The sequence below is a fragment of the Eucalyptus grandis genome, chromosome 2, assembly GCF_016545825.1.
Source record: "Eucalyptus grandis isolate ANBG69807.140 chromosome 2, ASM1654582v1, whole genome shotgun sequence".
In the NCBI taxonomy this organism is placed as follows: domain Eukaryota; kingdom Viridiplantae; phylum Streptophyta; class Magnoliopsida; order Myrtales; family Myrtaceae; genus Eucalyptus; species Eucalyptus grandis.
Genome location: NC_052613.1, coordinates 34075306 through 34097627, shown reverse-complemented (window position 1 = coordinate 34097627; position 22322 = coordinate 34075306). Strand labels below are relative to the sequence as shown.

Sequence of the window (22322 nt, the reverse complement as noted above, 5' to 3'; positions counted from 1 at the left end):
GGTCCAGAAATGAGTAAATGAGCAGAAAAGAGGAAAGGGTAATAATAATCTCTTCGCTAGTCTCTTCTCAGAGATGAGATCATTAATTATGGAAGCCATGCAAAAGCTCCTCTGTTTTTCTCCAACTATGGTCTCGAGGAATGTCATAATTGTCATAATTTATCATTTTTAGGGGAGGGCCCCATGGGAGATGAGGACTTAGGTTTAGACTTGGAGATAGCTCAGTAGCATGCAAGTGAATAGCCTGAAAAGAGAGCCATCATTTTGGGTTAGTGTCGAGGGCTTTTGTAGAGCACGAAAAGTCTAGCCATTAGGTGAAGTGATTTCTGGTTGTCAAGTAGCCCTTTTCCTGTGCTGAAGCTAAAAGCTTGGTCCCCATCGATCCTCGCGATTTTTGCTTTGGTATATCGAATCTAGGGGTGTGTCGAAGAACTTGTGGAAAGTGCAGGATCGGCACCGACGTGGCCGAGTAGATTTCACAATGGGTTTCTAGTAATTTAAAAAATGAAAAAAAGAAGTTGAAAAATTCAAGAAGAAGATAAAATGGAAGTAAATAGCTCAAACTAGAGTTGGTAACTCAAACTTAATTCGTTTTTGTTTGACTGAAGTTAATAAGCCACTCTATGATTTAGGTTTATAATTTTATATAAGTGCAAATAAAAATTGGTAAGTTGATACTGAATCACTAAAGTGCATGTATAAAAATTGGCAATTTCATAAAAGTGTTGATATTTCACTAACAAATTACTTGGGAAAAAAAAAAGCCACCGGTCATTTGTTTTTACCATTTTCGCACTTACCAACACTAATCAAATTCAAAAAAAAAAAAAAAAAAACCACATTTTTAGGCATGGGACATAGTTCTAGAGTTCTAGTTATAGACATGTTGTCGATAGTGAGAATTTTGGTTATATTTATAGAGCAAGAAATAATTCCCATGCTAGAGTACCAAAATTAGTAGGGAAACTGTTGAATTAGTCATAAAGTATAGATGCTATTTAGTTCTAAAAGTTTTTATTTTGTCAATTTAGTTTGAGACCTTGAAATTGATCAATATGGATTACACTGAAATTTCACACAAAGGATTAGAACTAAAATGACATGTGTATAATAAGTTTAGTTTTTTATTAGACGATTTTCCCCAAAATTAACAATAAAGGATACAGAGTTTTACCAATTAAGCAAACTATTTTAGCCTTGAAAATCCCAAAAAAGAAGGTGCCCAAAATTGGATCATGTCAAGGTAGTAATATATTGCAAATGTTACAGCCATACGCAAGCGAATGAGGTTGGACACAGCATGCTTTGCCCGCAACTCCAGTCTGGATGAGGGTCCACCGATCACTATATAAAAACACAGAAAAAAGGAACATCATTAAAAGAATAATTAATAATCAGCTATATTATATAGCTAGAGCAGCCCACCATATGAATAAAAAGCATAATAAATTTAGCATACTATATAATTAGAGAAGCTCTTTTCGTGGAATTAAACTCGATGATAATAATAAAGAATGAATAAGAGAGTCTCGGGGACATGCACATGCATGCTACGTTGGACTGGGGCCCCACGTGTCCCTGCTAAGCCTTTTTGGTGTTATTGATAAAGTTAAAAGAGATTAGGTTTTCTAAATGTGGTAGTTCATGCACATACTTACTCCCTCGTCCTTCCTCCTACTCCAACTAATATCATGTGTCTAGCATTGATTGTTGTTAAGAAAATGACACAAGTGACCCTCAAAACTTTGTCCCCAATGAGAAGTGCAGTCCCTAACTTTAGTTCAATATTTAGTATCGTCCATAAATTTTAAATCTGTTCAGTATCGTTCGTAAACTTTTAGTACGTATGCAATATATTCCCCGTACTATATAGAAATGCTCGATATTGCCCATGAACTTGCACTAACGGAAAATAATATCGAACATTTACCAAAAGTCTGTGAGTTAGATTGAAAGTGTACAAAAAGTTTAGGGATTACAATTAACAAATTAAAATTTCAGAAATGAGATTACACATTGGATTAAATTTTATGGACGACGCTGAACATGTTAAAAGTTTATAAACCATATCAAATATTAAATTAAAATTTAAAATTTATATATGTAATCATCCCCTATTATTTTTGTCATTTATAATTATTAAACTAGCATAGGTGGTTTTAGGCAATGATAGCAGAAATCATGGTCTGTCAGAATTATGCGAGCTCATCTCGTGATTAGAATTAGGTAAAGGTCCACCAACCGAGCAAAAGGATCAGGTAGGTTAAGCTCCAAAAGACTCAATAGTTACCGCAAGAGACATAAAACTTTTTTAACTTTTGCACATGTATGTCTGGACGGATGAAAATGCATATCGACATCGTTTCGTTCTCCTCACAATGTGAATAGACCAAGCGATCGGCGGCAAACCAAGACACGAACGTCATCACTCTTTGGGTATCGATATCATTTCATTCCTCGTCGACTCGATAATGCACATCTTGCGATCATGGATGCAACGAGAGTCTTACATAAGGATGAGCGGTTTTAGATTCCATATAAGTTTTAAGTGACTCTAGAACTTACCTATTGAAATGGGTTTCTCTTTTTTTTTTTAACCTAAAATTTATTCTACATATTTTAGAGTTCGAAATTTATATTAATTGAAAAATTGCAGTGAACCATCGCTTTTAATGACTACCATTTTCTGCTGCAATTCATTAATCACAACTTATATTTAATTACATGAAGAATATGAACTATTAACAAAATAAAAATCTCGATCATTAAAAGCTTATAGACTAGTGATTCCAGTTACGGACTCATCAATGGACATCATGAAAACTTCAAGATCTTGCGATGATATAGACCAAAAAAAAAACACAAAACTCGTTCCATGCTTTACCTATATAAAATCTGAAACTTACCTATCAAAATAGATTCCTTAATTTTTTAAAATTTGAAACTTATCAGTAGAGCTGGAAAAATGGGTCACAAACCCATATTATGACCCATTTTTAGTTAAATGGGTCAAATAAAAGTTAACTATGGATCGGAAATGGATCCGAGTGAAAGTTAAATATGAGTAAGAAATGGGTCTAAAAAGTAAAACACAAAATGAATGGGTCTAAATGGGTTATTATGAAAAGAAACCCACTTTAAAGTTTAAACCCATGGTATTTTTTTAACTTTATAAAAAATTTTTTATTATAAAAAATCGAAATTATAATTATTTTTTTTCTTTCTTTTTCTTCCTTCCTTAGCCGGCGGTCGGCGTCGGCCTCGTTGATGACTGGCAAGGCTCAATCTTGCTTGTGGCTCGGTCACTGGCGTCGTCATGGCGGTGGCCTGGCCAAGAAGAAGAAGAAAAAAAGAAAAGAGAAAAAAAAAATAATTAAAAATTATATTTAAAAAATTTAAAATAATTAAAATTATATTTAAAAATTAAAAATTATTAAAAATTATATTTAAAAATTTAAAAATTATTAAAAATTATATTTAAAAATTTAAAAATTGGATTTTTAAAAATATTTTAAAAAGAATTATAATTTTTTTTTCATTATATTTGTATTGCATAAAAATTGTTGAAGAAATTTTATTGCATAAAATTGTTTTAACAATACTTTTTTTTAACAAAAAAATCATAAAAATGAGTTTTTTTAGGTTTAGTTAATTTTTTTTTTTTTCATGTTACAGCTTTTAGTTATTTAGTGGTATGGTCACTTCAAATAAGAGAAGCATGTGCATAGTCTAATTTTTTTATAAATGTTTTAATTTATAGGTTTTTTTTAAAACTTTTTTATTTACTATTTTTAATTTAATTTGAAATTTTAATCCAATTAGCATATAGTAGAAGTGGATTTTCTTAAAATATTAATAGGTTTTAGCAATACGGCTCGGATTGGATATGAGTCAGGTACGAATCGGGTCGGGTATGAGTCACTAGATTTATACTACAAAAATATGGGTGAAAACGGGTTAAATAGGTCAAATATGGGTCGACCCAACCCATACCCAACCTGACCCACCCATTTGCCAGCATATCTTGAAATTTGAGACCAAATAGGTTCCCACTAGTTTGATTCTCCAATTTCAAATCATATATGAGAGTCGTACTTACTCCTAGTCTTGCGCAAGAAAAGAAGGGGCACTCTCAATACCCGTTGGTTCTATGTCTGTTGCTTGCAATCTCAGTGCCAGCGAGATACATGATGAGACACATTCAAGATGAATTGTACCACACTCAAACTCAGAACTTTACATCCAATCTCATTCCATTATTCAAAATGCCCTCTCCCTCTCTTTTCAAGAGGGCAATGGCAACCTTACTTCAACAGACCACATCATGATAAAAGGACTCTGGACTTCATCTGACAACAAAATTCTCCCAGCCTAGCAAAAACCTATTGAGAAATGGTATCCACACCACAAGTAACCCACATTTTTTTTTCTCTTTTCTCTTTTCTTCATGGTAACCCATGAATTAGAACAGTGAGAAAAAGGGCATTTTTAGCAGAAATCAGTCACCACTGTCTGACAGAGAGGAGACCTGTGCCTGAAAATGAGGAGAGAGAGATTAAGGAATTGAGATTAAGATTAAAAAAGTTAGGTTAATTCAAGAGTTAATTAAGCGAAAGATGGCTTTTTTGGGGGGCGGTGGGGCCCGGGTGGTGGAGTAGGAGAAGAGTATATTTTGGCGTTTCCTCCAGGTGCATTAGATCTCCGTGTCTCCCGAAGGACATTATCATAATCTTTTCAATCTTCTTACAGTTGTCTCCAGCCCCCACGTGCGGTCCCGCGTCCCGTCAAATTCCCGAGTCCCCGATTTTCTCCGACATTTCCATGCCGCTTCAATTAATCGGTCCCCCACCAACGACCGAAAATGAGGCCAAAATAAGAAATTGAATTGAAATGAGATCTTCGCAAGCCAAGCAACATCGGGTATGTTTGATTAATTTCCCTGCAGTCCTACTAACCATAGAGTATTTAGCATGGTCCACGATGTCGCATAAATTTTTTCTCAGTTGTCCCCTTTCATTTAATAGATTTATCCATTAAAAAAGATCACAAGTTATGAATACTTTACTTAAGACATTATTTGAGAGATATAATCCAAGTCCATCGCGTAGAAGGTTTTCTTGCGAATGCAAAAGAATGAAATCGCCATGTTGTTAATAGAAAGAAGTTATTGAAGGGGGTTTAAGATTCGGATGAAGACTATTGAGATTTAAATTTGAATTTACATTGAAAAAAAGAGAGCATAGTTTCCGCACAAAATTTGACATGGGAGAAGAGAAAAGAGCCGACAAGTCGGGTTTCTATCTACATGTTGTGCTCTTTAGTTTTACATAATGTCGTGCAATTTGAAAATGTTATTAGAACATAGGATGAACTTGCTAATATTGCTTGAACATATGGTGGGAGATGGCGACGAGCCATGGGGATTTGCAGCCCTCATTGCCCAGTTCTCTCTTCCTGTCTTTCCTTTTGTTAATTTTAGATTTTTTAAAATTTATTTTAAATAAATATTATATGAAAAATCAGATTTAAATCAAAATTATGTCGTTTTAGTTTTAGTCACATCATCACGACTAAGACAAAAAATATTCAAAAATAATCACGTCAATATTTTCTATTAGTCAAATCGAGCGGACTTAACAGAAGAATTAGATTGCGCAAATTTAATAAATTTTAAGATTTAATTTATATTTTTTTATAAATTTTATAATTTAATTACACTATCGTAATAAATTTTAAAATCGTGTGGCCAATCAAATCAACCGTCCTTTGATGCTCCTAGTACTTAGTAGTAGGAAGTAGTGCTAGTAGTGTCGGCTACCGGGGTCGCAGCCTTTCGGTCAACGTTTTTTTTTTTTACCCTCTGTTTGACCCGCGAATTCAACGATTAATCGGCAACGCAGCGTGGGGCCCGCGGCGCCTTACTCGAATGGGGCCCAACCGTCCTATTCATTTTCCTTTACATTTTCATTTTTAATTTTAATTTTAATTTTCGGGACATATCATTTTTTTCCCAATATTTTTCGCAGTTCGTGCCCCCACTTTTCCCAAAACCCACTCCCAGCCATGTCCCACCCCTAAACTATTCCGAAATCAACCCCGTGAAACTTCCCAAGATGTTCACCCACGAGTTAAGAAATTACCCCTTTTTTAAATTGAATTTTTCCTTGCCTTTTTGCTCCTTTTTTAAATTACCCCTAAACTACTCCGAAATCAACCCCGTGAAACTTCCCAAGATGTTCACCCACGAGTTAAGAATTTACCCCTTTTTTTAAATTGAATTTTTCCTGGCCTTTTTGCTCCTTTTTTAAAATTGATTTCTTTTCATTAAATTTGTTTTTCTCATGCCCCTTCCTCTGTCTCTATTTTCATGACAAGGGAGATGCTTCTCTCCTTTTCTTGCTCTCGTGCTTAGGAGAAGACCCTTCTAAATCCCAGATTTAAGAGGGCTTTACCCTTTTTTTTCCTATTTAATTTCGTATCTTAGTACTGCACCCGACTCAAATAAAGAAATTCCATCATTTTTAAAGTAATTTTTTTCTCGTATTATGCGTGATAAACAAGAACCCTTTTTTGGCAAATGGGTCATAATGGAGATTGCTTCTGTTCATTCAAAGACCAGCTGTTTTGGCCAGTAAAAGCTCCATCCTACATATATTTTTTTTTATTTCGGCGGCTATACATTATGATGTGAAAAATAAATGCAAAATTGTCCTTTATTAATTTTATACCTTGCTCACTATAATATGATGTGAAAAAAAAGGGAGAAAACAGAGAAAAACAGAGAAAACAGAGATATTTGAAGATGCTAGCCTGGGAGAGAGCGAGATCCGGGTCAAGACAGCAAATGGGACACGATCTCAAAGCCTTTGCATAACTTGTAGGCAACGGAACTTCTCCCCCCACCAAACCAAAAAAGAAAAGAAAAGAAGAAAGAAGATTTTTTTTTCCTCTCTAATATCCACCATCTTGCTAAATCCACAATAAAGAAAGAGACTTTAGAATTTTTCATGAAAAATTTCCAAGAAATTTTTTCAAGAAATGGGTCGTGATCAAGAAGACAGCGAGCGGATTCCTACTCCAGCACGAGAGATCGCGGAAATATCTGTTGTATCCCCGCAGCAGTTGGTTTTCTCGTCTTCCTGTCCAAAGTTTCCCTAAGTCGCTTTCTCTTTTTCACTGTCGTGTGCTGCGAACAGTTTTGGCAGAATAGAGAGAGAAAGAGAGAGGCAGAGTCGGTAGCACAGGAAAGAAGAAAAGGCGCAAAAGGAAAATGAGTGAAAGTGCTCTGCTCTCATGAGTCCCTTCCTCATTCCTTTCTTCTCGTCTGCCCTTCCACGGTCCCCAAAAGCCTCCACCCAGCAAGGAAGGATCCTCTCCTGTTCTGGCAAAATCTTTCTGCAGAGGCTCCGGTCTTTCCACACTTGATCTTCCCCTGTTTTCTGGGTCTCGCCCCCTCCCCTGCTTCTTGACGATTCTTGATTGTGGGAGCCTCCGGGAGCTCTGAAGAACCCACCAAGTTTCAGCATCGGCTTCTCAGTTTCACTTCCACTGTTCGGCTTCTTCCCTGTACCTGTGCAAATTCACCTCAAATTTCATGCACCGCGTCCCCGAAGTTGACATCTTTCGCCAAGCTTAGCCTTCCCCACTCGTCGAAAGCATGTATCTTTCGCAGGCCCGTCTTCTGGTTCCCCTCCTCTGCTTGCTCCTCCACATTGATCCTCTCCGCTCCTCCTCGACGCCCATGAACTGTACGGACACATCTCGCCTCTGCACGTCGTTTCTGGCCTTCAAGCCCGAGCAGAACGAGACTTTCGGCGTGATCCAGTCCATGTTCGACGTATTGCCGGCGGACGTAACCGTGGAAAGCTCCAATCTTGACTACGTATTCGTGAGGAAGAACTGTTCTTGCTTGTCCACGCCGAGGAAATACGCCACCAACACCACCTACACCATGAAATCCGACGAGGGTATGTCTACGACACCGTGATTGAGGCCTACGACGGGCTCGCGCTCTTGCCGAATTCGACGCGGAGAGCGAAGGCCGGCGCGGTCGTGTCTCTGAGGTTGTTCTGTGGGTGTTCGAGTGGTTTGTGGAATTACTTAATGAGTTACGTGATGAAGGATGGGGATAGTGTGGAGTCATTAGCCAGTAGGTTTGGTGTGAGCATGGACAGCATTGAGCAAGTGAATGGGATTAGTAACCCAGACAATTTCACGGTCGGTGATCTCTACTACATACCCCTCAATTCAGGTAATTTCTCGTGTTTTAATCTGATTTTGGTTCTGAAGCATGAGGGAAAGTGGGGGGGTGAACCGTTTCAGAACGCGGTTAGATTGTTGTGTTTTGAGTCGGCGACGACGGCGAATTCTGCCTGACGTTTGTCCATTCGATTGGGGAAATTGAGTTTAATTCGTGGATAGTGGCTATCCGGTGGGAGGCATAGGAGTCGTAGTCATGTTCTCGGCCAATTTCCAAATGATGAAGTTGTTTTTCGCCTTAAGTTTCTTGCACATGTTTCAAGCTTGTGGTCGGGAGTGTAGCAGTTAATTCCTGCGTGAAATCCTGGTTCGCAGGTTATACCAACACAGTGTCTAATTACTTTGAGCTTAACACAATGTAATGAAACTTTTACAGTCTGAGCTAATGTGTATGAGGATGTCTCTCGATCTGGGCTTATCCCAGATAGGCGATTTCTTGGACTAAATAATCTGATTCGCTGTATTAAGTAAGATCCACCTGCGATTTTCTGATTAAGATTTTGATTTGTTTCCCGTCTTTGGTTATGCATTGAAAATTTCACGCTGTAGACCTTATGGTCGCCCTTTGTTGTTAACTTCATTGTTTGATTCAATGCCTGCAGTTCCTGGTGAGCCTTATCCTTTGGAGGATGATGTTACTCTGGCCCCTGCTCCAGGACCATCTGTGGAGAGCATTTCAGGTGTGTATAATGTATCTGAGTCAAGTGTTGGGCTCTGCATTTAGGTAGGCTATTCCGTGTTTCCTTTTCCTGTTTATTTTCTATGTCTTCTAGTTGTGAACATGGGAGAATAAACATGGGGGTGGATCACTTAGAACTGGATTTATTCGAAGTAATTTTTGTTTACGATGCTGATTTAATTGAGCATAAGAAAACTGCAGATTATCTTCACATATTGCATATACCATTAGAAAGTTCAACCCAAAATCTTAAGCTTATAGGTGTAGAGATACCACATGAATATAAAGAGCATTTATGATCCGTTGTCAACCGATGTTGGGCAATATTTCAACACCTCCTCTCACACGTAAGTCGGATTATGAGCTAATCGTGGAATTTTGACTTTTACCCCACACCTACGCACATTCATATGGAATCTTTAATTGGCTTTGATACTATATTCAAAAGTCAAACCCAAAAGCTTAAGCCTATAAGTGGAGGGATATCACATGAACATAAAGAGCATTTAAGATTCGTTGTCAAGCGATGTGGGACAATATTTCAACATCCACTTCACGAATAGATATGCTTGATATGAATCCCAACTTTATTCTTTTTCCATTTTGCAATTGAGGATCAGAAATCTGCTGTGGAAGCAACCATGAATTGCTCACTCTATTTGATCTTACGGGGAGCATCCTCTTACAGATCTTTTCATCCATGTGGCATTCCCTTTTCATGCATATCACTCTTAACTTCTTTCTGATATCAAACATTGACTTCGGGCTTCCTAGACACAAGAATTTCATGTAATTACCTCCTATTTGTTTGCAGATGGCAAAGAGCATCACAAGGCTCATGTATCATACGGCTGGATAATAGGGAGCTTGGGGATTGGTCTTGTTGTTATTGTAGTATGCATTGTTGTTTTCATTTCATTGAGGTCATCAAGCTGCTTCAGCGAAGCCCAAGGAAACCGTGGAAAGGATCATGATGAAAAAAGTCAACATAAGTTTCATATCCTTCGGAATCCAAGTTTCCTTTGTGGTTCAGGAAGATATATCTGCTGCAAACCAGGAGATTGGAGGCAAACCAATGGGGAACCCAGTACTCGCCAGATAGATCTTCCAAAAGGTACAGTACTTTCAGTCATCTCTGCAACTTACGCCATACACTACCCCTAGAGTTGAACACCACGAAAGTGCTTGCACTTTTTCTAGATATCTTTTGAACTTTAGCGCATAAATTTGCAAAAATATGATTATGCTGAAAGTTGCCTTCACCGTCTTTCCCAGTTTAATTGAAATGGTGTCACAGTTATTTGCTATTCTCTCAGCTCAATTGCCCAATTGAATGATGTGGATTGGAGACTTTTCTTTTATTTAAATTTTTTCAGCCTTCTTTTTCTCTACATACCTTCTTCAAGTCTTTGTGGTAATTTTTTCCATTCATATGCTAAGGTGCTTCTCTGTATTTTGCAGTTCTGGGAACTGATGTATTTGATGTTGAGAAGCCTGTAGTTTTCAGTTATGAAGAGGTCACGTCATCAGCTGATGGATTCTCCGACGCTAGCCTTCTTGGCCATGGTACATATGGTTCTGTATATCACGGAGTCTTGCATGACCAGGTACACAACCACCTATTCTTAATAACAAATGTTTTCACTCATAGGGTAATGTTCTTTACCTGAGAGCTTTCTTGTCTGTTAAATTCTTTTAGGAAGTTGCAATCAAAAGAATGACTGCTACAAAAACAAGAGAATTTCTAGCGGAGATGAAGGTTTTATGCAAAGTCCATCATGCAAATTTGGTAAGGTCCTTTCTTCATCTAAATAAGGAAAGATTATTTCCTTTCTGAATCTTGTTCATCAGTTTGAAGATGGTCCCGTTTTGGTTTCTGCAGGTGGAGTTGATTGGTTATGCAGCCACCAATGATGAGTTATTCCTTATTTATGAGTATTCGCAGAAGGGTTCACTGAAGAATCACTTACATGACCCACAAAGCAAAGGTAACATTGTGCTTAATGCCCTATGCCTGTGCATGCGCCTCACTGGGTACTTTCTGCTTGATGATATATTCTTGTCGTCTATCAACCGTACTTGGAGAAGGAAGTAGAAGATTTGGTTCTTGTTCATTCTGATGCGCTAAATATGTTCTTACACATTTCAGCTTAGACCTGTCTGTTTGAGTTTTTGATGATTTGCAAATACTGTCGCTAGGTCAAACATCTCTTTCATGGATTATGAGGCTGCAGATTGTGCTTGATGCTGCTAGAGGTCTAGAATACATTCATGAGCATGCCAAGAATCATTATGTTCATCGAGATATCAAGACCAGCAACATTTTACTTGATGGTTCCTTTAGGGCAAAGGTATTTTTGTTTTTTGATTCTCTTAGTGAGATCCAGTGGCCATTTGATGCATCTTTGCTGACTTAAGTGCTTTCCTCTTGCTTCCGTTAGATATCAGATTTCGGTTTGGCAAAGCTTGTTGGAAAAACAGGTGAAGGAGAGGCCAGCGTCACAAAAGTTGTTGGCACATTTGGTTACTTGGCTCCGGAGTAAGATTTCAAACTTTTATGTGGCGACTCTGTCCCTCCTTAGTTAGCTGTGTATTAATGTTGTTGGTGGTTTTAGGTATTTGAGTAATGGCCTTGCCACTACCAAGAGTGACGTATACGCATTTGGTGTTGTCCTTTTCGAGATCATATCTGGAAAGGAGGCCACAATACGCACTGAAGGCACAGGGACAAAAAGTACAGAAAGACGTTCATTGGTGTCCATTGTAAGTTCTCATGGAAAGTTCTCTCCAGCACATATTCAGTCATGATATACAGTCTGTCCAATCTTTAGATTATATTATACAATTGAATAGAGATTTTAATCTTCTTCCTGAAATTGGTCTCAAGTCATCATTTTGTTGGCTTGCCCATTGGGCACGACTCAATGTAGGAAAATATGCAGAAATGTCTTGATATTGTTCTGCAGAACGAAAGAAAGACGACCTTGAATTGTACTAATCATAATGCTAACACAACTGCAGATGTTGGCAGCTCTTAGGAACACACCGGACTCCATGAACATGTCGAGTCTGAAAGACTGCATCGATCCCAATCTGATGGATTTGTATCCCCACGACTGTGTATACAAGGTAATATGCAGTGGCTTTTTGCGATCCTATACAAGTTCTTTATCAAGCATTACTAGTGTCACAAATAGTGTAAAGCCATGAAGCATCACCATGACATCACAAGATCACTATACATGGTCTAGAAAAGAATTCCGATTTCTTGTTGCGCCTAACTAGGCTCAAGAACTTCAAGCAACAGAGTATGTGCTTGGGATGGTTTTCTCATAGAAACTTTTGGTGGGCTCTTCTTGTTAGATGGCCATGTTGGCGAGGCAATGTGTGGAAGACGATCCCATCCTAAGGCCAGACATGAAGCAAGTGGTGATCACCCTTTCTCAAATCCTTTTGTCGTCGGTGGAGTGGGAAGCTACTCTCGCTGGTAACAGCCAAGTGTTCAGTGGCCTCGTCCAAGGAAGATAGCTAGGGTTTCAAAAAGTCTATATTGGCTTGAGGCCACCTCCCTGTGACTTGTAGCCGTGCGTGTATACAAAATGCGGATCCGGACGGTTGTTTCTATACGTCCTATTTTTCGTTCTTGTGAGTCTACTTTTTTGTTCTCCATCTAGGTGCATTGCCATTCGGAAGTATAAATCTTTTTTGGCAGGAAAATTAGTTCTAGTTCCAGTGTAAATTGTAACTGTGAAGTGAGGATGAAGTGAGGACGAAGTGCGCTGCTTATTTTTCAATAGATCTGTTCTGTTTTGTTGATGTGAATATTCACTATCAAGTGAGTTCAAATCTGGTTCTCGACCCATATCGCGTCTCTACTTTATGCGGATTCTCAGTGTACTCGGATTACTTTCAGACAGAAACAGTGCTTGGGGATTCATTTGGTAAAAAGTTGACAATGACGTGCGGTTTAGAGGATTGAAGGAATATGCTAATTGTTCAGAGTAGATCCACCATGTACAATCTATTCCAGTGATGATCATATACACTGGAATTATTCAGTTGATGTACTATCTAGGCCATTCTCATCACCTCTCCATCCCAGTGTGATGGCCAGAGTGCCTGTGATTTACTTGCAAAGTGAAGCTAACACCCGGCGTGGCGGATCAAACGACCTCCGAGAATGAAGGACGGCCAAGTTGTCCACCAGCAAGACGTCGCCTTTCTTCCAGGGAATCGCGATGCTCTCTTCTTCGAGGATCTTGAGACAGTCGTGAATCACGTCGCCAGGCAAGGGACTGCCGTCACCGAACGTCACTGCCTTCACGGGGTTGTTCCTCGCGTCTTCCCAGCCAGTGTACGCCGCCACCATGCTGTTGAACCAGATCTTGCGGTTCCGCGACTCATCGTGTTTGATTGCTGGGATCGGACCCATGATCGACTTGACACCGTCTTCTGTCCACTCCAGCTTCATACCCAACCGAGCAGCCCTGGCCAAATGTTTATGAGAGGTTAAAATGAGAATGTCTCCTTAAACCATTGCTGATAAACATGTCCAGATTAAGCAGGTTACTGAAAGTGTTACAACAACGCTCCAGATCATCCTCCACAAATTTTGAGAAAACAAACGATATGCGACGAACTCATAATTCAATCACAATGGCGGCTCAATTAGTTGTTTGCCGAGTCGAATTGAGTCTGCACAAACCTCTTCTCGGCTAAGCTCTTGTCATCGGTCAAGAACGTCGATTTCCAGCCGCGGCCGATCGGGGAAGATGGATCGTCCTCTTCCCCTAGCACCCGCGTGTAGATCAACCCGTGCTCTTCTAGCCGCTGCACGAAATCCGGGTACTTCTCTCTCATCCGTTCGTAGACGACATGGCTGAGCACGATGGGAGTCTCCCCGCCGCTCGCCGGCTCGACTTCGCAGAAGAAGAACAGCTTGGATGGGAATTCAGGAACCTGTCGACGATCGGATCCAGCTCATTAAACAAGGACCAACGCACCATCAAGGAACTGATACTACTAAACTTCACATGCTACAGAGATTGCAAGAATATAACATCATCGCAATCGGAACAAGAACAAAGCTGAAATTTTTTCAGGAAAAAAACTGATCTTTATTCAATGTTTCCACTTTCCCAGAAAATATCAATGGTTGAACAGACCTCGCCACGATCCAATATGTCAATCCAAGAACCCGCAAAAAGTCTGAGACCCAGTGATCTAAAAGTAGTAAGGGGCAAGAAATGGGTCGGGGGAAGAGAGAGAGAGAGAGAGAGTCTCGCCTGAGCCATCTCGTGGTGGAAGGGGATCTTCTGATCGGGCGGCGACTCGTTGGCCGTGAAGACCCGGCCGACGACGTTGGTCCGCGGGGCGGCGCCCCCGACGTACGGCAGCTCCTCGTACCCGAACGCCTCGACGACGGCGTTGAAGTCGGCGGCGGAGCCCACCGGGAACCCCCGGAGCAGCAGCGTCCCGGCCTCCCGGACCAGCGACTCGAGGTACGGCTTCTGCGTCTTGATCGCCTGGGTCAGCACGGACAGCGAAGGCGGTGGAATCCCGGAGTTCGGAGCCAAGACCGACGGGAAAAAGACGCCGCCGTACGATCGCTGGTGGGGCAGGCGGGCCTCCGCGAAAAGACTCGGCTCCGCCATGGCCAAAGCTCGTGGCTTTCCTTACTGGTTTCGCGATGGTGCTCGAACGAGGATGACGAAGGAGGTCTGCGCTGGTCGTTTTCTCCCCCTCCCCCACCTGGACGGGATCTGCGACCAGGTTCAGAAATTTCCCCCGGGGAGATCGTTCGTCTGGGCCCTGGCGATCGTGATGGGCTCGAGCAGGGCCCGGCCCACGATCTCCGGCCCGATCCAGAGAAATTTCTAGAGAGGATTCGACGTGATGTTTGCCCGCCTGTTCGAGAATTCGAAAAAAGGCACGAACTTTTTCGGTCGATCTCAGAGAGAGAGAGATGCAGAGGAGCCGAGCGCGGTCGGGGAGGAAGGCGCTGAAGGAACTGCCCAACAACTGCGGCAATGGCTGCACGACCGCCGGCGCCGGCGCCGGCGGCGCGAAGGCCTCCGGGGAGAAGTGCGGTTTCAAAACGGCCGCGGGTATGAGCAAGAAATCGGTCCCTCCGTCCGCCCCGCCCGTGGGAATCGAGGAATGCAAGATCGAGGATGGAGTGCCAGAAGAAGGAGGCGGCGGCGGGGACTCGCTCGACCGCTTGCTGCTTGTCCAGTCCGATCTCTCCGGCGTCGTGCGCCAGGTACTTTTGATGAGAAAGATGATTCCTTTTTTTTTTTTTTTGGCCTTTCCCGTTGTGCGCGGGGGAAACGTTAGGTTTGGCTGTGACCCATTTGGCTTCGGCCGTGGATTCTAGTTGGGTAGTGGTTTTGGAGCGGTTCATTGGTCGAATTCGGTTTTTTTCCTGTAATTGGCGCTGGTGTCGATTGCTGTTGAGTCTCGCTGTGTGGTGATATGACTGGAAGAAAGAGGCCCAGAAATCAAGTGGTATGTGATGATGAAAATCGGCTACTTTTTGCGGGCTCCTCATTTGTGATTAGTCTTCAAGGTTTCAAGGCCCGACAATGCGATTCATGTTTTCGGAGTGTATGTGGAGGATGACAGTGCGAGGTTCGGATTTGCAGGGCATTGAATTTGTTGGGGAGGATGAGGGCGGAATCTGCAGTTTGATGAATTTGCTTGAAATCTGCAGTGGAGCATTGTATGATGTTTGACCGGAATGTTTACGAACCATTTCCCTGCTTCACCTGAAAAACGCACTTATCAACGATTTTTTTTTATTTTAGTCTGCTTTTCTTCATGGAGAGGTTCATTGGGATGTTCTCATCGGGTTGCTCTATTGACAGTGAGGATATAGTTAACCGAGCGATGAGTTTTGCATATAAAAATATATATTGCCTCTCCATTATTAGACTCTTCCTTTTGGTAATTAGTGATTGAGTTCCATGTTTTTTCCCAGATCGATGAACTAGTAGCCCAAGCATTTAAACTCGAAGATATGAGCAAGCAGGGAAAAAAGGAAGTTGAGTCTTTGGCACTCTTCCTGTCCAAAATGCTGTCTTCATTGAAGGTCCGACTGTTGGGATTTCTTATGGTAGAATTCTGTTAATATATTGTATTCCCTAATCAGGCTACTGAAAATATTTGTCTGCAGCCATGGCCTTCCAGATTGCAGAAGGCTTTCTCCAGTCCTCCCATTGAGCCTACAAATGTGGTAGAACCGTCTCCAGCAGTCTTAGCTTCTCCTGTCCAAGACGACGAAAGCATTGTGGTTCAAAGTCCAGAGCAAGCCAAAATGGATTTGCTGATTTCTCCTTCTCCCTTTGTATCCTGGCATGCTAATTGTACCGTCGAAAGAGGTAGGCAAGTGTTCATGCTCACACCTTTGCCAATATCAAGAGCATTGTCATCCAAATGCCAGGAATCATCTAGATCTTTACTGGACAAGATAACTTCGGCCACTGCTCCACCACCTTCACTTACCGTACCTCAAGAAATTAAAGATGACTCACTAAAAAGTGTGGCTATACATCCAACCCCAAATAAACCCATTGATACTCTTGTGAGGAGGAAGGACAACACTGAAGAGCTGGGTTTTGTTTCTCCAATGGTGGTATCGAAGAGGGACTGCTCCACGCTCATGATGACGCCTTGCTTCAAGCTGTCACCACTGAAGTCCTGTTCATTGCTCGAACCCATCTCTGAATCTTCTCACTGGGGAATCTTAATCTTCGCAAGTCAACTCCATTTCCTGTGGGAGTCAATAATTACAGTGCGTCAGAATTGTCGGAATCATCTGGAGACAGAGCTCCAGAAGGTCTGGCCGCAAGGTATCCAGAGCTTCTGGGGATAAGACAGGATATTAAACTGGGAATCAGAAAGGAGAAAAAGGCGTCTTCACCAGATTGGTTTATGTCTCCCCCCAAGTCTTGTATTTTGATGGAGCCCCCTGATGAGAAACAGCTGACAATCGCAACCACTAATGGCCAGTTCACAGAAACTGTGCCTCTTCTGGCCCAGCAAGCCGACTCTCTTTTATCACAAGGAAATGCTGTTCTAGAAAGCCATCTAGCAATTGAGAAATCCAGAAAGCAAGGTTATATGTCTCAAAAACTTTCCAAAAAAAAGGATCTTAGTAACACACGCCATTTGCCTATGAAAATGTATGGAATGATTTTTTTTTTTTTTTGGCAGAACCTGTTGGCAGCACCATGGCACTCGTTGAAAATACTCCAGTTTGGAAGGAACCGGAGAGTATTCTGATGGGCAAAAGACCCGGCGAAACTACACTTAAGAGAGAACTGTGGACGAAGTTTGAAGCAGCATCTGATTATGGTTTCCGGGTCAACTGCTCTACACCATTAGAGACAGAAGGGAAAGGATTTCTTGATAGATTAGATGAGGTTTCCCTTGATGGAGGAAGTCCAGCGGCAGAGACCTTCAGCTGACATAAAGTACCCCGGAAATTTTGACTTGTAAATTGGGTGCCTGTATTTTTTTGCTTCGATGGCCTTTACTGGAGGATTTTATGCCTCCGCAGCATGAAATTCTGGGTGAGAAAACATGAGATGACGAGAACAGCCATGCATCGGCTGTCTCAGATTTTGCTCCTGCTGTATCTTGCAGGGTTCTTGGTCAACAAATGGGATGCGTTACCTGTTTACGGTTTCATGTACAATTTTTGACAGTTTGATCAATCATGATGGCATTTTCTTTTGGATGCCCCTGAAGAGATAAGTATTATTCCTGTTGCAAATAGTTCTAGGCACTGCAACTGACAGGCAGATCGGAACTGCGGCTGTTCTTGAATTTTTATGTATAACTCATTGGCAAAAGCAAAACTGTGCAAAAGCTCTAGTTGGAAAGATGTCGATGAATACCATGGCGTGCCTTGTAATGTCTGTTCCCATGAATGTTCTGTCTTGATAACATCATTTCTCATTTTTGCTTTTCTCAACTGTATGGGGAACGAGTTAGGAATTCTCCAGAAACACGGTCATGTTCTCATTTCTCAGTAAGGTGACCTGATTCGTTTCAATTACTACAATACGATCCTTAAGACTGAGGCTGTCAATTTGTTTCTTTCCTGGCCTTCAATGCACAGGCTCCTTGGATGCTCAAGTTCTGTTTGCCCTCAAATCTAGCTCACAAGATGATATGTACTCTCCATTCTATAGCTATTAAAGAGCTGCAAGTGAACGCTATGGAGCTGTAAGCAAATACTAATTTATAGCAAAAGGAAAATTAAGAGGTTCTAGCCAATTTACAAAACTGGAAAGAAAACAGAGGGCAGATTAGCTTAATATCTCTGATCATAACCTTCCTGACTCATTTCTGGGAAAAGAAGAGAACAGCTTAGAGTCCAAATCCTGCCCAAAACTTGTGATATAAGTGATCTTGAAATGGTCTATATCAGGTAGAATCATCGTGGTGGTAAGACTCGATTGATTTCAACGAATGAACTTCCAGTTGACTTTAATGTGTATTAGGGGCTACATTTGCCCCCAAGAATGAAAGGGGAAAATAGAGGAGGAGCATAGAATTAACAAGCACACATATATTGGATCCAAATAAGAGTCTGGATGTAAATCAGTCAAAATAATAGCATACATGATTACAGATGAATAAAATAAATATGATTTACTATCTATCTATGCCTATCTAACTGGGCCTACCATAGAAGCATAATATTGAGGAAAACAAGATGTTTCAAGGAGGGAAAAGATGAGACGCCTATGTACCATACCCTTTCTGAAAATTAAACTGCTTTGATTGGACTGTTCTTGCTATTGCTTATATCTGGTGAAGCAACTGGAGCAGCATTAGCATGAAAAGCCGATTGGCGCAAGGGCTCACCAAGCAAATTCAAAGAGAGAACTGGACGATCCTTAAAGCCATTCTCACTCTCTAAGAGACTCAACTGAGACATACCACATAGTTCATCTACATTGACGGGTTCCTTATGAAGCAAGGGAATTGGCTTCAGGACCTGATGATGAGATATCTCTGCAGTCTTATTTTCCACAGAGGTTATATTGGATGGCCAGATTGAAAGAGGTACTTGTTCATAATAAGTTGGGAAATGTCCAGGAATGGTACACGGAAACACATCAGATACCATTGCAGTTTTGGCAACATCTTTGACTGTTTCATGAGAAGAGGTTTCCATTGGCTTAGATTCTGAGGCCAGTGAGAGATCCAGCGAAGGCATTGAATCTGGTTGATCAGAATCTCTTGCAAAAGGAGGCAAGGTTGTTTCCTTTGGTATTAGTGGACGATCGGTGGCCTAAAATCACAAAATCGATTAATCAGAATAGTGCATCATGAAGTACTGTAAAATGACAAAACTTGAATAGGCAGAAAAATACAAGACAAGTCAACCTTGAATGGTAAACGTAGATCAAGCTACTAGTGAAGTTTCTCCATGGCGACTAGAAATCTAAAGATAGATATATTCCATTCTTCCAAACTTCATAATTTCTAATGATTGATTTTTTAAGGACACATGTAAACAGACAGTTCACTTTTGCTATTGAGGTATCTTCATAAAAGCACTTCTTGGCAGTTCATCCGTTATTGTTGCAAAGGTTCAACAGATAATGTGCTTCACTGAGTTAAAGCTGAACATCGGATGCGCCTTAAGGTTTCATGGAATACATGGAAAAAGCGGGCATGTTGTAGAAGGAAAATCATACCATCTCTGGAGCCATGTCAAAGAGGCTGGAGCGTCTCTTTTTACGGCCAGCAGTAGTCTGCCGAATGAAGTACTTCTGGGCATGGCTAGCCACTTGAGTAGGAGTTCTCGACGTAACATAATTGCGCGCTATCCCACGCCAGTCACCTTTTCCCAGTTTCTGCAGACCAATCAAAAAAAGTCGGTGTTCCTCCTCTGTCCAAGGGACACCTAGAAAACCAAATCCAACATGGGTCAGATGTCGCACAATACTTCACCTAGTGCCCCCATTCAAAAAACTTTTGACCAAAGAGCAATTTCATTCGCAATCAAGCAGGTCATAGCATGTAGCAATACCAAGTTACCAATAATTAGCCTCGCAGATTCAACGTGGATGGCATCTCAAAGAACGCTTAATTGATGGTAAAAAGACAGGAAATGGTTTGCAGCTGTTACTGCAAATACAAACGCGGTGTGTAAACAACATTCTTGTCTGTAAACAACATTCTTGCTTGACAAAAACGCCGTCAAATTGGAATATCTACGATTGACTTCCCCCCCAGGCCACTGATTCAGCAATCTAAATTGCTGCCTGACTCAGAATGAGATCGAGCTGTCGTCATAAAATCTAATGTAAAAAGGGGCACGATTCCTTTACATCCATGAAAACACTAGAAAAGGATTATTACAGACGTAAACAACATCACAAACAAGAAAGAACAAAAGGGCCGGAAAAGCAGAGCTGTCGGTGCAAGAAAACAAACTGGAAAAAGCTCTTTCGCGTAATCGAAAACACAGAACTAGTACGCCATAACGCAAACGATAGGTGGCAATGACAAAGCCATCGCATCGGTCCGAAGATAGGGAACACGATATTTCCTCTGCAACATCAAGCGTTTTCCTCTTTTCCTTCTCATTTTTGTGGTCGTGATGCGTCAAAATGTGATCTTTAATCTCATCACCATTGTTTACCATAGCCACACAAAAGCCAAAGCAACAGCACGAATCACCACCAATCAATTCGCATCCATGCACTACTCCGGTAGGTAAAAATCACATCTTTTTCAGCGCTAGTTTGAAAAGAACAAATTTTTGCATCTGCGGCATCTCAACATTTCGATGCCGACGAATCACGCACGGAAGGCGCGACGTCCACCGTCGAACCGGACGAACGCGAGCCGCACCATACATCTGGCCAGGACGTGCGTACCTTTCTTCCTCTCCCCGCGGCGATCGGACGCGCAGGCCCCCTGCGCGGGATCGTCGGACAAGTACCCGTCCGGGTCGCGCTGCTGGTGGTGGTGGTCGTAGTGGTGGTCGCCCGACGGCGGCGAGCCCGCGGCCTGCGACGGCGACGGCGACGGCGAAGGCGAAGGCGACGGCGAGGAGGAGGGGGGGAGGAGGTGGTGCGACGAGAGGCTGCTGGTGCTGGCGCTCTTCTTGATGATCGAGCCGTCCGTCAGCCTCACCCCGAAGAGCCTCACGCCGCCTCCCCGCCGCCGCCGCCGCCGCCGCGGGCGGGGCAGGTCCGGGAGTTGTGGCCGTTGTGGCTGCAGTGGGAGCACCGCCGCGTCATGACGACGCCCGACCCGACCCGACCGAAACGACCCGATCGTCGCTTCGTGTCCGCGCGAGTGAAGGATGAATGGGAAAAACGCGGGGCGGATGGCATTTTGCCGGGGTTCGTTAAAAGGGGCGGGGGTCGCGAAATGACCATTTTGGGCTTCTGCGCTCGCTCGTGCTTGTCTTTTCCAGGGGTATTTTTGGTGTTTCCCGTGTGGACGCCCCTGCGATATTTAGAATTTTTACGATGTACCGTTTCCAACGGACGGGGAAAAAAAAGAGGAGAAAAAGGAAAATCATTAGTTTGAAAAAAAAAAAAAAAAAAAAAAGGGGATCATTTTTTTACGGGGCGTGCTTCTTTTTTTAGTCGTAAAGGAAAACGCACGTGAAAGGCGTTTCCCGAGAAAATATATTTTAGCTTTTTTCATTTGTCCGGCGATGTGCTGAAAATATTAGGGCGAGGCAGAAAAACGTTTTCGGGCGCGTACATCTCGTTCGGCGTCTTAAATGAGGTGAGGAAAGTGAGCGCTCTTTCATTGAAAAAAATAAAATTGTAAATTTTTTTTTTTTTTTGAAATTTTAAAGAGACGGTCCTCGTGAGAATTTTCCCTTCGATTATTTCGGGTAATCTGATTTTGCAAGTTATAATAGTTAAAGGATTCACTATATTTACTTCCAAACATCTAATTGAATAAAAACATTGGATTTATATGAGTTGTGACCGTATCCATTGAATGTCTAGATATCATTCGGTTGAGTCTTATCGTCCAATCCGTAGATTTTGCTAAGCATTATATTTAACTAATTACTGTCTTATCAAAATATTCTCATTTAAGAAAAGTCATCGATAAAATTTAAGGTTATAAGTCATCGATCCAATCAGATAGTACGATGTCATTTAAAGTAAGACGAGTACGACTTCTATTTCAACATAGGCATCATGTCGCTTACCGAGCAGCCTGAAATTCTTATTCCCCATTGGACCGTCCTACTCTTTGATTGGTTATGAATAATTGTGCATTTGAAATCAAAGAAAACAAAACTTGGAAAGAAAAAAATTCTTACATTTTCCCCCAAACATGTCGAACCAAATTGGACCGTACGAGAATAAATTTCGCTTGGTGACGT

General features: G+C 41.6%; 4 protein-coding genes across 4 annotated transcripts; 2 read left to right on the top strand and 2 right to left on the bottom strand.

Annotated features, from left to right (window-relative positions):
* The first annotated feature begins 7051 nt into the window (after positions 1 to 7051).
* Positions 7052 to 12760, top strand: LOC104423073 (lysM domain receptor-like kinase 3). Its single transcript, XM_010035531.3, is given in 12 exon segments — positions 7052 to 7961; positions 7964 to 8251; positions 8862 to 8939; positions 9753 to 10052; positions 10400 to 10545; positions 10638 to 10727; positions 10821 to 10926; positions 11138 to 11289; positions 11380 to 11477; positions 11554 to 11701; positions 11960 to 12067; positions 12302 to 12760. Coding segments are annotated over 12 exon segments (1983 nt in total). The 5' UTR covers positions 7052 to 7657; the 3' UTR covers positions 12467 to 12760.
* Positions 12761 to 12850: 90 nt separating this feature from the next.
* On the bottom strand, positions 12851 to 14687 carry LOC104423074 (clavaminate synthase-like protein At3g21360). The gene is made up of 3 exons (XM_010035533.3): positions 14224 to 14687; positions 13644 to 13897; positions 12851 to 13425 (listed from the first exon to the last, which is right to left on the bottom strand). The coding sequence occupies exons 1-3, from the start codon at positions 14590 to 14592 to the stop codon at positions 13065 to 13067; spliced, it is 984 nt and encodes a 327-aa protein (XP_010033835.2). The 5' UTR covers positions 14593 to 14687; the 3' UTR covers positions 12851 to 13064.
* A 111-nt stretch (positions 14688 to 14798) lies between these two features.
* On the top strand, positions 14799 to 17887 carry LOC104423075. The gene is given in 5 exon segments (XM_010035534.3): positions 14799 to 15200; positions 15918 to 16028; positions 16113 to 16668; positions 16671 to 17054; positions 17153 to 17887. Coding segments are annotated over 5 exon segments (1602 nt in total). The 5' UTR covers positions 14799 to 14903; the 3' UTR covers positions 17407 to 17887.
* A 608-nt stretch (positions 17888 to 18495) lies between these two features.
* LOC104423076 (transcription factor MYBS3) lies at positions 18496 to 21207 on the bottom strand. Its single transcript, XM_010035535.3, is given in 4 exon segments — positions 18496 to 19244; positions 19654 to 19862; positions 20842 to 21126; positions 21129 to 21207. Coding segments are annotated over 4 exon segments (1101 nt in total). The 3' UTR covers positions 18496 to 18716.
* Between the last annotated feature and the right edge of the window lie 1115 nt (positions 21208 to 22322).